Source organism: Ascaphus truei, chromosome 12 (assembly GCF_040206685.1).
Source record: "Ascaphus truei isolate aAscTru1 chromosome 12, aAscTru1.hap1, whole genome shotgun sequence".
Taxonomy (NCBI): Eukaryota; Metazoa; Chordata; class Amphibia; order Anura; family Ascaphidae; genus Ascaphus; species Ascaphus truei.
The window spans coordinates 29,948,651-29,963,226 of NC_134494.1; the positions used below are offsets into that span (position 1 = coordinate 29,948,651).

The 14,576-nt window shown below is 40.3% G+C and overlaps 1 protein-coding gene across 1 annotated transcript in view; it reads left to right on the forward strand.

The window, feature by feature from the left end:
• Positions 1–531: 531 nt before the first annotated feature.
• SLC6A5 (solute carrier family 6 member 5) overlaps positions 532–14,576 on the forward strand; it is a 48,005-nt gene continuing 33,960 nt past the window's right edge. Inside the window, exons 1-4 of the mRNA XM_075566640.1 lie at positions 532–1,035; positions 2,659–2,794; positions 5,708–5,839; positions 6,897–7,070. Of these exons, the coding sequence (XP_075422755.1) occupies positions 532–1,035; positions 2,659–2,794; positions 5,708–5,839; positions 6,897–7,070 (946 nt within the window). The remainder of the gene's footprint in view (positions 1,036–2,658; positions 2,795–5,707; positions 5,840–6,896; positions 7,071–14,576) is intronic.

Here is a 14,576-nt window from a genome sequence, read left to right on the forward strand (position 1 = left end):
TACAATGGTGAAAGGGGAAGGGAGCTTGAAACAGCCGTGATTTGAAACCCAACAAGGTTGAGAACCGCACTATGACAGACATTACAAAATCTCTTGACATCCTCTACAAAATAATCCGAGAAGGTTTGGTGCCAAATAGGTTTAGAGTTTTTTCTTATTCTTTTTGTATTATTGTTTCTAATTGGTAATTATGTTCCTTATATTCTTGGCTAGAAGTTGTTATTAACCCATTCAAGGAAAGAGAAGCACTCAATTAATGGACACCTCATTGGTTTTTAGCTAAGTATTTTGCAGACACCTATAGCTCCAAGAGTGTTTGATCCTAACGTCCAGGTGAAGTAGTTTGAGATAATGCTAGATAATTCCTATAATTAATATGATTACATTCATACACACACATACACAATATATATATATATTCGTATATACAATTGTATTGTTATTATTTGTATGATATACTATTTTTAATTTCCATATATTTTATATTTATTGTAAGAGACACGTTTCTTATTTTAGGATTACGTGAATCCAATGGATCTGGGTAAGCAGACAGTGAACAGTCCTGAAAGTTCTGCCCCGGGACCAATTGGGGCTGCAGGAGTTACAAGGCACAGTCCTGACCATGATCACCCTTTACAAGCATCATCCAAGCTGGCGAAGTTTCCCCAATCTATTTCTAACGACAGCAAGAGTTTTACACCAGAAGATACGAAAGGCAACGACCTGGAGAGATCCAGAGTTGGGGGATCATGTAAGGTCAGCTCCCCAGCTCAAAGCAACTCTTCAACCAGGAAGGATTCTGTTGAGACCTTTCCACTGAAGAATGCTCCGATGGCTGATAGCAATGGGCAAACCAACCCAATGCATTGCAGAATTGTACCTCTACAGAGCGCAGAAGGGGAAGCTAATCAGGGTTTTGGGACGGACACAGTGGAGCAAAACAATGCCAAAGGCGACTGGGTTCCCATGAGCCAGAGCACAGTGGTACTGGGCACAGATGGCAACACTTCTGTTTTGCCTGGCAGTGTCAATGGGGTGAGTCTTTGTCCCTGTTTCTTTTGGCTACTACATAGTAAGAACCTTTTTGAAAGTCTGGTTGTAATGTTATGGTACCGTTTTTTTCTGCACACACAAAAATATATCACCGGTATTTTACTAAAGACTTAAAATATACATGTACATATAGAGATTTATAAAAAAAAAATGAGATTAACGTACTATCGACTGCACGAGTAACTAGACAAGCAACAGGATTATTGTGGGAAATCGTATAATACAAAATTATTATTTTTTTATCCATTCTATCTAAATTATGAAAATGAAGTGGTTGCAGTAAGTATGTTGATGTATTTTTTATACTGTAGCACTGTCTGTATGCATATCTGGTATATAAATATATATCCCTCATTTTAGTAGTATTACATTTTATCCGTCTACTTTTCTGCATAAAACAATAAATATGTGGAAACCATTCCGGACCATGTTGGTTGTAATTCCGTTTAATTGAATGTGTTATTATTGCCCGGGGCTCTTACAAGTGAAATAGACGTCCTGATAGTGCAGAACAGATCGCATCCTGCAGAACCCTCACCATTAGCACTGTGCTGAGCTGTATAGGGATCTCAGGAGTGTCAAGCATAAGGATATACACGACCAGCCCTGTGAATAATACATACTGGTCCTTATCTTGCCTTAAGCATCTTGTCAGCTAAACATGTTCTCTGATACAAATTTTGCTAAGGATACAGGCATCCAATTCTTTTTTTTTTTTCAGTGTAATTTCCTGCTGGAACAATGTTGCAAGAAATTGACCAATAGTGGGCTAGGATTTCTGGGGTCCAATTTTCAATGTTTCAACCCGCTGCTAAATTGGGGGCAATATCAGTGAAAACACCACTAGATTTATCAAGGTCAAACTCGCATTGCATTCAATAGGGTTCCTTTTCTTTGATAAATCTTGTGCTGGTTTTTTTTTTTTGCACCTGTTAGGTCCAATTATCTACTAATATCTATATTGGTTAATTGACATTTAAAAATGTCGTTTGTTCGGGTCAATTAGGACCTTTCCCAAGAGTGCTTGATTTGCTTAAACGTTAGTTATTCGACAACTGTTTGGCTGGTTATGAGGTATTATTGCATTCTGTAAGATTTTAATGATAGCTAAATGAATGCTGATCTACTTATGTTTGTCAAACTGAAAACGATAATATAAAAATAAGAAAAAGCAAAACACAGTCTTAACTTTTGAGACTCTTCTCTGAATCTGTCAGTGTGCCTCATCACTTAACCTCCCCAAACAGTTGTAGGGCACATCATGGCTTTTGTGCACATTAAAGAATTGTGCAAAACTTTTAAGAGTTCCCCTTTCCAGCTGAGAGCTGTGCCAAATAACCCAACTCACAAGAAATATGTTGAAAGAAAAATCAAAACGATATTAAAGACGACCCCAAGCAAAATCAATCGTTGTAATTACAAATACCAACTGTATTGATTGCTTACAATCAATGTTAAACACGAAATATCGTTTTAATGGTGCACACTATTATACAGAGGTCCAGTATATATTCACGTGATTGTAAATACAATTGCAGTGCTATTAATGTCAGTTGACTCTTATAAGTCACAAATGCTATATTGTACTTGCTTTTTTCTTTTTAGGATGATGAAGGGGATGAGAATAAAGTCAGGGGGAACTGGTCCAGCAAACTTGACTTCATCTTGTCTATGGTGGGATACGCAGTGGGACTTGGCAATGTCTGGAGATTCCCATATTTGGCCTTTAAAAATGGGGGAGGTATGATAACCTTTGATTCAATATGCACACGCTACTGTAAGTACAATGATAGCTTTCATTGGACAGGGCATGGAGCATTTCAATGCACTAATATAATCCTTAAATACCACATTTGAAATATCCACTTAAGATAAATGGTTTAATTATGAATACCTATGGGCTGCAAAGCTTATGCAAAAACTGTATCTAAATATAACATTGCATTTCATTTTACTTTGATAATCTTTGATCAATCTTGTGCTGTTTTCTGCTTCGGGTTTGCGTCTGAATTAAATCTACCTATTCAATTCTCTGTAAGGGACATTGAATACGACATCAGAAAAACTAAACAAGGATTTAGTTAAATTTAAATATTGTGGACATGCCCATGCTGCAGCCATTACAATCTACAATCTTCGTGTCATAATGTGATCCTTCCCAGACTGTATTTAAATTCAAGACGTGTACCCATATCTCACTTAATATAGTTTGTGTATGCAAAAAGGCTCTCTCTCTCCGCTCCAACAAAAAAACAAACACATTTTGTTCACCTAGGACAATATTAATTAGACATACTGTAAATGCAATAAAATGCAAAACAAAATCTAATTGACAGATGGTCCAAATATTCAAATGGCAGGAAAAGTTTTTTTGTTTTTTTAAATGCTCTAATAAGCATGATTTAGTTATTAATGGGTTACGGGGAACCTGGCAGCTAACCAGATAAACTCCAATATGTTTGCATTTACAATGACAATTTAAAAATGTTATAGAAATGTAAAAAGTTCTTATATATCATGATATAACAGAACGAGGTACAGAGAGAACTCAATGTAAAGTCTAAATGTGAAGGGGTTCTATAGTTCTGTGTGGGGGAACCGGGAGAAAACTCTTTGGACTGAATCATTCTTCAGATTGGAGTTGGAAGAGTTAGACATTTTTGGAAATAGAGGCATATGTCCTTATCGGTGACCTCCAAGATGTGATCACTAAGTCTTCACTCCATTGGGTTATAACCATTTCCATTCCTAATCATCGCTGTCACATCTGGAGATGGGATCTCTGGGTCGTGAAAACTCGTGTACAACATGTAACACTATACATGGTACAAGTTACATTTGATTGAAGGGTATTTTAGGTCACCTGAAGCATGGTTCAACAAATTGGACCAATCAAAGCACCAACCCTTACTAAGAATCCAGGGGCACTGTGGTTGCAGTAATATCTATCTCTACATCTCTGAACCATATTCACCTCTAAGCCCTGCACTGTTATACATATTTTTTCACTTATGGGTTAATCCTTGTGCTTTAGCAACTGATACGTGTTCACAGCGAAATTACCTGGATTACATGATTTGTTTAATTGTTTAAATAATATTACAAATAATAATACATATTTAGATATTACTTCCAGTGTAGTCAGCGCTGTACATACAGTTGCAAAATAATAGGACTCAGTGAATTTATAGCTTGTCAAAAGACCTCACCTTCCTATTTTATAGAAGCAAGGGCTTCTATAAAATAGGAAGTAATGATACCCTATATAAAGTGTACATTATTGCTCAGTGATAGGGTGGACGCTACATTACTGGATGAAAACTGTGTACCACAATATTAGTGTAATTCAGAATATTCACACAAATACACACAATATAAGGACACCCTGAAGTGTGTGTAATCAAGAGGAAAAAAAATGTATATTTCCCGTCTTTTAAATAGGTAACAATTTATTAGGTAACATCTGTCCAACATGTTAAAAAATACCCCTTATTTATACAGAAAATATATACATTTTTTCCAGCAGAATATAAATAATTTCCATGTAATGATTGTAATACAATTGAGTCTTACGTTAATATTTAAAGACAAACAGGTAAAAAGCTGGCGCACAGCGAAGAATGGGTAACAAATGTATGAATAAAAAATCTTCTTTATGGAGCCATCTTAAAAATGGAGGTGAACACCAAAGGGGGTTCACCTCCATTTTTAAAATGGCTCAATAAAGAAGATTTTTTATTCATACATTTGGGACCCATTCTTGGCTGTGCGCCAGCTTTTTACCTGTTTGTCTTTGAAGATTTGTCTCATCTCATCCCACTTGGCTGCACGCCTATCAGGATTTTGGACTAAAGGGGCATCTGTGAGTATCATTTATTATTCTCTTCAATACTCATTGTGAGTCCAGGATCCATCCCAATGAGGGTTTGACTGGGTTTCACAGCCCTTATCTTACCCTTCAGGAATCATTGGTCTATCTGGGGACTTTACTACCTGGGGACTGTACAAGCATCAATCAGAATATCCCCCTGTCCTATCCTGTTTGTTTGTATATCACCTATACCATCATATTGAAAGGATCCAGCGTTGGAGGCCTTTGTCACTTTTATCTTTGGATTACTTTAATATTTAGATTTACCACCCACTCAACGTATTATAGATTTTTTTCATTACCTACTTTTTATTTGTATTGTAATTTGGACGAACTCATGATAGTCAAAGCATACATTTCTTTATTAATGGAAATGACAGACTTTTGCTTTTTAGAAAAAAATGTTTTCATTAGACAACAAGTGTTTGAATCTAATGTTGGGGAATTTAACTCAATTTGAAAAAAAAAGAAGAAAAAAAAAGAAATATATATATATATATATATATACACAAAAAGCAGTGAGAAATAAAATTAAAATAATGTACATTGTGTAATTAGTTTTACATGATTTGATATCTAATTCCTCTATCATACCGTTATATGGGATATTATGAAATATCCAACTATACACATTACATACTGTAAATAAAATAAGAAAGTATCATTGAATTATCAATGAAGTATCATGAGAATCATTGAGTACTAATAAGAGGGAGCACATTTTCAATAACCTACAAAAAACTAGGTCTTTGCTATATTAATACATATTTTGTTCCCCAACAGGTGCCTTTTTGATCCCCTATTTGATGATGTTAGCTCTGGCTGGGGTCCCCATATTCTTTATGGAAGTGTCTCTTGGCCAATTCGCAAGCCAGGGACCAATCTCCGTGTGGAAAGCCATCCCTGCCTTGCAAGGTAATAACATACTACCCGCGGTGCACCGACCATAGAGAGAGTTTTACAAAGTCAAAGTACTCTACAAAAAGGAATGAGCTTTATTCTGAGACGGAAATCCATTACCCCCCTCCCAAGCTCATTCATTTAATGCAAGACTTGTCCATTCGTGTACAGAAAGGTTTAAGATAAATCCATTCAGGTGTAGCATAAGCCAGAGGGGCTCAACTCTGGTAGTCAAGTCCCCCCAACAGGTCAGGTTTTCTGGATATCACTGCTTCAGCCCAGGTGACTCATTCAGTTCCTGCTTCAGCACAGGTGGCTCAATCAGTCCCTGCTTCAGCACAGGTGGCTCAATCAGTCCCTGCTTCAACACAGATGGCTCAATAAAAGCCTCTGCTTAAGCCACGTGTGCTGAAGCTGGATATCCTGCAATCCTGATCTGTTGTGGGTGGGGGGGAGCATGGGGACTGGAGTTGAGCACCCCTGCCATAAGCTATGAACATATCCACTAACATATGAGCGAACTGTCCCTCTTGTATTTGTCTGCTTAGGTAAATGTGCTCCCTTGAGGCTTTGTCACTTTGCAGTAAAGCATGTTACTGTTGTTGCACATACAGTACTGTATGACATACTTGGTGAATGTTATGGCATATAGGAGTATTCCTCCCATGGTTTTGCTAGTGTACTGTACATAATTGGTCTATCCTACTGAGCACTAGCCTTATTTATTTTCTTTGCAAATATTACATGACTGGGACCTAATTGATGCTAAGTAGTATTCATTAGCATAATGTATTTTATAAACCCATTTACATGGCAGAACCACGTGTAATCAATTGATCATTGTCCTATGAATTTACAATCTCTTTAATCACTTCAATATGGGATGAGCAAGCCCCCCATCACTGAAGAGATTATTTGATGAGGTGCATGGACATATATTTACATTTCAGGGTTACTTTGATTTAGAGCAACTTCTTGAAGCTGGATTTTATTTTTCTGTATTGATGTTTGTTTGTTTTTAAATTCCTGAATTATTGTGATTTATTGCTGCATGTCTCTCTTTCTCTCACAGGCTGCGGTATTGCTATGCTCATCATCTCTGTTCTAATTGCTATATACTATAACATTATTATGTGCTACACCCTGTTCTACCTGTTTGCCTCCTTGACATCCGTGTTACCCTGGGCATCCTGTACAAATCCTTGGAACACCCCAGATTGCAAAGATAAAAACAGACTGATGTTGGGTAAGTTAAAAGCATCAGTTCTATTGTGTGTGTGTGTGTGTGTGTGTGTGTGTGTGTGTGTGTGTGTGTGTGTGTGTATGTGTGTGTGTGTGTGTGTGTGTGTGTGTGTGTGTGTGTGTGTGTGTGTGTGTGTGTGTGTGTGTTTTTTTTTAAATATGTCAACATGTGGCAGATTTCATTTTTGCCAAACAAATGCTAGGGGACTGTTAAAAAAAAAAGCATTCTAAAAATTAATACTTGTTAGCATTAATGGCAAATGAACATTAGATCATCAATATATATACAATGGAGCATATATATCAAGGTAAATGTGGTGTGAATCTGGGGTAAAACAAAAGTGCACCATATGTATTAAAGTAAAAAAAACATTACAATTAATAGGATTTTTTAAGCCTCATTGAAATTAATAGGATTTTTTTTATCTTTGATATGGGGCAATTATTTTGCCCTAGAATTGATCAACTTTTACCGTGATACATATGCCCCAATGGGGGTAATTACTATAGGCAATGAATACATTTAACATGGAGCTTTTTATGTGTTTTTAATGTTTTTCCTGGTTTGGGTGATGTTGGATTTATCATCCTGATGATAGACCACTTTTTATGACCTGGTTTTCGGACCACTTGCACAAACCGTTATCTGAGCAAGCACAAAAACCTACTGTACCTCCTATAAATTGCTCTTTACTGTAATTGTTGCATCAGGTAGAGTCAACATCTGGAGCAAACACAGCTTCTTTTGCTAACTTGCACATAAGTAACAAGCTGTTGGTGGAGTTTTGCACAGCTCAGAATATGGTCTTCAAAGTGTTGGGAGTAACATTGGAGAACTGCTTTTTTTTGTTGTTGTTGCTCTTCCCCCTCACTTTTCTAGAACACGAACAAAAAAACGTCACCCCTGGGGTCTTGAAGAAAGAACAAGGTGGTTTATTTAAGGGATCAACATTTCAATCCCACTTTGGACCTGTTTCCAGTTATAAAAAGCTCAACAGTGGGATTGAAAACGTTGATCCCTTAAATAACCCATCTTGTTCTTTCTTCAAAACCACGGGGGTACCGATTTCTGTTCGTATTCTATAGATGTTCCTAGCGGAGAGACGGTGTACGTCTGGACTGGTTCCTGTTCTAATGTTGCCCCTCACTTTGTACATTTGGAAACAGACAGGATTTTGATGGCGAATAACATCATCCCCCTTTTTGATTATGGCAATATTACATAGATTTAATGAACAGAACAACGTGTGTGTGTTTGTCTTAGCTGTTGTAGGCTATGCGGTATTTCTTCATCATCACTGCTGTGTTTGTAATAATAGGAAGCCCAAGCGTGCCCTCATCTGGATGTAAGGAAGAGTGCATCGCACTGCTGGATATAGACAAAGACAATGAGAGCAGGAGGTGGCGCAGTGCAGCAGAATCTATGTCCTTATGTGTCACACTAAGAACCCATTCATCCTGTTTTCTGAATCTTCACAACCCGTGGTTGAGGCATCTTGAGCCATCAATGCGGCACGCTAGACTTAATTAGCTGCAGGAAAAGAATTGTTGATCATTTATCCCAAAATGAAAAAAATATATATATATATATTTTTAAATAGCTAAACTCTGCACTTTTTGTGCTGTGTATTCATATGTCTTTATTTATATTTCCATTTTTTTCTACGTTACAAAAAAAATGAAATAGTCTTTTTTTTAAATGACCGTAAATATGTTTTGCGCAGGATAGGGGATAGCGTAAAGATGATATATACTAAGTTATGTAATATCATGTGCTGCAATTTCCACTTACGCTGGCTTCCACATTTCTGTTTGGGTTAACCTTTGTTGCATTGTAGTGGTATAGTTTGTGATGTTCCAAACATGATAAGAACATAGCTTGATGAATGACCATGTATGTTGTATGAACCTCACTAGCATTGTTACATAGTAGATGAGGTTGAAAAAAGGCATACGTCCATCAAGTTCAACCGATGATAAATTTAGATGATAGATACTTTATCCTATATTTGTATTAACAGTATATTGATCCAGAGGAAGGCAAACAAAAATCCCCCAGTGAAATATCACGTAATGATATCTCATAAGGAGAAAATAAATTCATTCCTGTCCCCAGCATGATTTAGTGGTTCCAAGTGTGCCCCCTATTATAGCTTTGTGTCTAATCTGCAGCTCTCCTTGACCTTGCTTCTTATGCCCTTGTACTATTGCTTATGCCAGACTTCCTGCACTGCAGTATTTCTCATGGTCCATGGAGCAGGTTGTAGCTCTCTTGGGGGATCTAGTAGACATAGAAGAAGGCATCTACATGCCATTGTTCCACATATCTACACAGCCACTCAGCAATTCAGAGTAGATACATTGTCTTGATTGCAAGTTAAAAAAAATGAACAACTGGAGATGCCTATCACTGCCATATCAGGGCTTGGAATGGATTACAGAGAGTAAAAGATCAGAAGGGGAAATCAGATCAGTTTTCATTGGAAGCCTTCAACAATGTTTTGGGGCCCAGTTCTTGATGCCAGCAGAGCTTCAGATGGTTGAATTCATTAGTAGTAATTATTATTGCTTTATATCGGCGACATACAACTGGCGATGCTTGGAATGGAACTGGCTCACTGATGGAATTATTTTTTCAATACCTTCCCCAATATTGTTGACAAGTTCAATGAGACAGGAGAGGAATTCACAATGGGACAATGCCAGTGGCAGATAAAGACCCTCTGTAGCCCCTAGGTACCGGTACTTTGGGGGCCCTTCCTTAAGGTGGTCCTCCTCCTGCAGCGGCAAGATGTTGAGGTGTCATGTGACACCGCGTTTTCATGGCAACACATCGCCATGTGACGTTGTGGCGTCATTTGTCACTGGGTCTCCATGATAGTGTGACGCTGCACGAGGAGGGCCGCTCCAGAGAAGGTAAGAGACACCCCTATCTCTCTTACGCACACACGCACCCACACCTTATCTTAGGTGAGGTCCGTGGTCTCTGCAGCTCCCTCCTCCGGTCAGGTGGAAGTTGGATCCTTTGTGCCATCAGGAGGAGGCACAGTATGGCAGAACGTGACCGCCCGGGAGCTGCTTGGGTAGCTGCAGCACAGCCACCTACGGGGGGCCCCTAAGTTTGGGGACCCCTAGCCATGTGCCTAGGGGTTAATTTGGCACTGGACAATGTACTACAAAGTCATATAAGGCAAAGGAATGCAAAGCAAGAGGGAGCACAGGCAAGTGGTTGAGGAAGATACTTAAAATACTATTGTTTGCTAGCACCAATGTAATGGTGTTCTCCCAGGAGCCAGTGCTGGTACAAAACAGTTTGTCCCATTTAGAGATGGACAAATAGTTCACCAAAATTCGAATTCGCAGCTAAAATGCCGTTTTTTGTAGTTCCGAAGATTTGCGAATTCATTAGCGTTGGGAAAAATACACCACTATTTTGTATTTTTTTATCTGAATGCTCAAAAAATGCTAAAATTTGTGAAAGTTTGCAAGTTTGCAGTTTCTTTTAATTCTAATTAGAGCACTTAGCAGAAACTAGAACCACATAAGAGAAATTGGGCCACATTAACCAAATGATACTAAGCTGTAAGAAATCTTATGCCTAGCACTGCTTAGTGAAAATGCCCATTACCATTTTACCAGTAATCTTTTATTTCAACATAATTCAGTCCTGAAAACAATTCTCCCAATACCGTATGGTATTCCATACTTTCTGCTTTTTCAGTAGGCCGGGTGGGAGGGGGCGCGGGGGTGGGCAGGAGAAAGCAATAACCACATATATTGCAATTCGTAAGGGTATCAGTATGAGTCAATAATAATAATAATAATCCATTATGGGTTCTTTAATTTAAAGTGTTAAAGAAATAAGGATGGGGTACAGAAACAGGGGGAAAGGGGACGAGGGGGTTGGGGGTGGGGGGGTGTACACTGGTACAATTAGCACAATAAAATAATTTCCTCCAGTTATATAGTCTACTAAAAAAAAAGTTGTGTGTGCCGAGCACGCACATTTAAAGTGCAACTTTTTTGTTTTTTTTCACTGTTTTGAAACAGAAATTGTGAAATCAAAACACAATTTCAGTGACAAAACGCAAAGAAATTTGATTTAGAACACGTGTGCTCGGCACCCCCCCCCTGTTTTAGCCATTTGCACTTTGATATTTATACTAAGGGAGAATTCCTTGTGTGTGTCTTTGTGTGTCTGTGTGTATCTGTGTGTATATGTATATAAGTGTCAAAAGGAGTGCTACTGAGCGTGGCACTGTATACTACAAAAAACAAAACACAAAGTGTATATATATATACTAGCTGATTTACCCGGCGTTGCCCGGGATGTAATGTTCCCGCTCCCCTCTCTCTCTCTCCCCTCCCCCCTCTCTCTCTCCCCTCCCCCCTCTCTCTCTCTACCCTCCCACCTCTCTAACTCTCTCCCCCTCCCCCCTCTCTCTCCCCCCTCTCTCTCTGTCCCCTCCCCTCTCTCTCTGTCCCCTCCTTCCTCTCTCTCTCTCCCCCCTCTCTCTCTGTCCCCTCCTTCCTCTCTCTCTCTCCCCCCTCTCTCTCTGTCCCCCTCTCTCTCTGTCCCCCTCTCTCCCCTCCCCCCTCTCTCTCCTCCCCCCTCTCTCTCCTCCCCCCTCTCTCTCCTCCCCCCTCCCCTCCCCCTCTCTTTCTTCCCTTGTCTCCCCCCTCTCTGTTTGTCCCCCCGTTCACATCAATCCATTCCCCCCCCACCCTTTACAGCTTCATGCAGTGTGTGTGTGTCAGTCAGTGTGTGTGTGTGTGTGTGTGTGCGTCAGTCAGTGTGTGTGTGTGTGCGCTTCAGTCAGTGTGTGTGAGTGCGTCAGTCAGTGTGTGTGTGCGTCAGTCAGTGTGTGTGCGCGCGTTAGTCAGTGTGTGTGCGCACGTCAGTCAGTGTGTGTGCGCGCGTTAGTCAGTGTGTGTGTGCGCGCGTTAGTCAGTGTGCGTGCGCGCATCAGTCAGTGTGTGCGCGCGTTAGTCAGTGTGTGCGCGCGTCAGTCAGTGTGTGTGCGCGCGTCAGTCAGTGTGTGTGCGCGCGTTAGTCAGTGTGTGTGCGCGCGTTAGTCAGTGTGTGTGCGCGCGTTAGTCAGTGTGTGTGCGCGTGTTAGTCAGTGTGTGTGCGTTATAGTCAGTCAGTGTGTGTGCCCGCGTCAGTCAGTGTGTATGTGTGCATCGTTCAGTCAGTGTGTATGTGTGCATCGTTCAGTCAGTGTGTGTGTGTGCGCGTCAGTCAGTGTGTGTGCGCGTCAGTCTGTCAGTCAGTGTGTGTGTCAGGCAGTCAGTGTGTGTGTCAAGCAATCAGTGTGTGTGTTGAGGAAGGGGGACATGGGGAGGGGGACACGGGGAGGCTGTGTTTGTCCTGACTGACTCTTCCCCCATCACCCCCCCTCGCGCAGAGCTGCTGATTGGGGGGGTGCTACCCGGTCACAGGATCCCGGCCTGGCCTCACCGCTGGCTTCTTCTTCCCATCCCCCTCCCCCCCCCAGCACTCCCTGCGCTCCCGGCAGAGAAGAGCCGAGTGGGCGGGCAGAAGGCGGCGGCGTGAATGTGAGAGGCGGCGTCGGGGTGAGTGCGGCAGCGTGTCGGCGGGCGGCGGTGGTGTGAGTGAGTGCGGCGCAGGGTTGGGAGGCGGCGGGTGCTGGTCAGTGCGGGTCGGTTCAGAGGCGCACGTGGTGTGAGTGTGGTGTGACTTTCATGGCCTGTGTAGACGTGTCCGCAATGTCACCCCACCCCGCAGGCCAATGAGCTGTGGGGCACAAATACACACACAAACATTTCTTCAGACTTATTTATGTAGATATATATCTCTATATCTCTATATCTATATATATATATCTTGAAAAAGAGATATGTGTGTCTCAGTGTGTGTGTGTGTCAGTGTGTGTTTGTGTGTGTGTCTGTCGGTCTCAGTGTGTGTCTGTCTCAGTGTGTGTGTCTGTGTGTCTCAGTTTGTCTGTGTGTGTCTGTCTGTCTCAGTGTGTGGTCTCCATCTCCCAAGTGTGGCAGGATGGCTGCTGCGCATGTGCGCCAAGCCGGCGTCTGTTGCGCTTGTGAGTCGAGCTGGCATCTGCTGCGAATGTGCACCGAGCTGGTGGCAGGTGTGCATACGGGCCGAGTTGGCACATGCTTGGGACAATCTCGGCTTCTGCCTCCTCTTCTGCGCATGTACTACCTTCAATCTCCGTGCGACCTAAAACATTGAGGTATGTGCATGCGCGCTTGCCCGAGGACCCTTCTGCGCATGCGCTGAGGCTGCGACCGTTTCTGCGTCATGACGTCACTTCTGTCATACGTTTTTGTTACAACTAGTGACATTTTCCCTATCAAAACTCTGTAGGTGCCAACAAAGAATTTTCACTTCAAATATATATATATATATTTCATATCAAATAGTAAAATGTCTCTACTCCTAATGCCAGTGCTTCGGATTTTGTGCTATTTATTTTATAATTTGAAAAAAAGTTGAATGTTGAAATCTCAAATAGATTAGGCAGAGATGTCAGTTGCCTGGTGAGTGTTAGTAAAATATCATCTGCATAGAGAGCTATTTTATACTCTTTAGACTATTTTATCAAACCTTTGATATTTTTATTGATCTGAATTTTGTTTGCTAAAGGCTCTAGACTCAATGCAAATAGTAAAGGTGACAGTGGACAACCTTGTCTAGTCCCATTATTTATACTGATCACTCCGGAGCTGATCCCAGCCATTTTTAGCATGGCTCCTGGATGATTATTGAGAGCCTTAATTCCATTTAGCTTATTCTCCCTGATCACAAATTTCTCTAAAGTTTTAAACATATATTACCAGTTAACACGGTCAAACGCCTTTTCAGCATCAAGTGAAATTAGCAGTGGGTGTTTTTGTTGCATTTGCTAGATGAGTGAGATGTATCACTCTTCTAATATTATCAGCTGCTTGTCTCCCTAAAATACATCCTTCTTGATCTGGGTTGATTATTCTGAGTAGCAATTTATTTAATGTTGTTGCAATAAATTGAATGTAAATTTTAATATCAGTATTGATAAGTGAAATGGGTCAACAATTACAACAATATTTATGATCTCTGCTCAGTTTTGGGATCACAGAAATTTATGCTGTAAACATTGAGGGGGAATTTCTTTTTTTTTTTTTTTTTTTTATCTATTGAAACAACATTTTAACTTTAAATGGGAAAAAGATAGTATAAAATATCTGCTGGTATATTTGACCACTAGATATTCAGAGCTTTATAAGGCTACAGTAACTACCCAGAACTGTTCTTGTCAATTAAAAGAGATCTGGAAGAGTGGAATAAATACTGCATTTCATGGATTGGCAGAATAATATAAGTAAATATGAATTCTCTCCCTAAATTGCTTTATCTATTTTATAGTCTTCCAACCAAACTTATGAGTGATATGCAAAGCAAAATGTATACATTCATCTGGGGATAGAAAAAAACAAGAGATAAAAAGAAGTGTACTTAGTGCATTAAGGACAGATGGGGGTTTAGCAT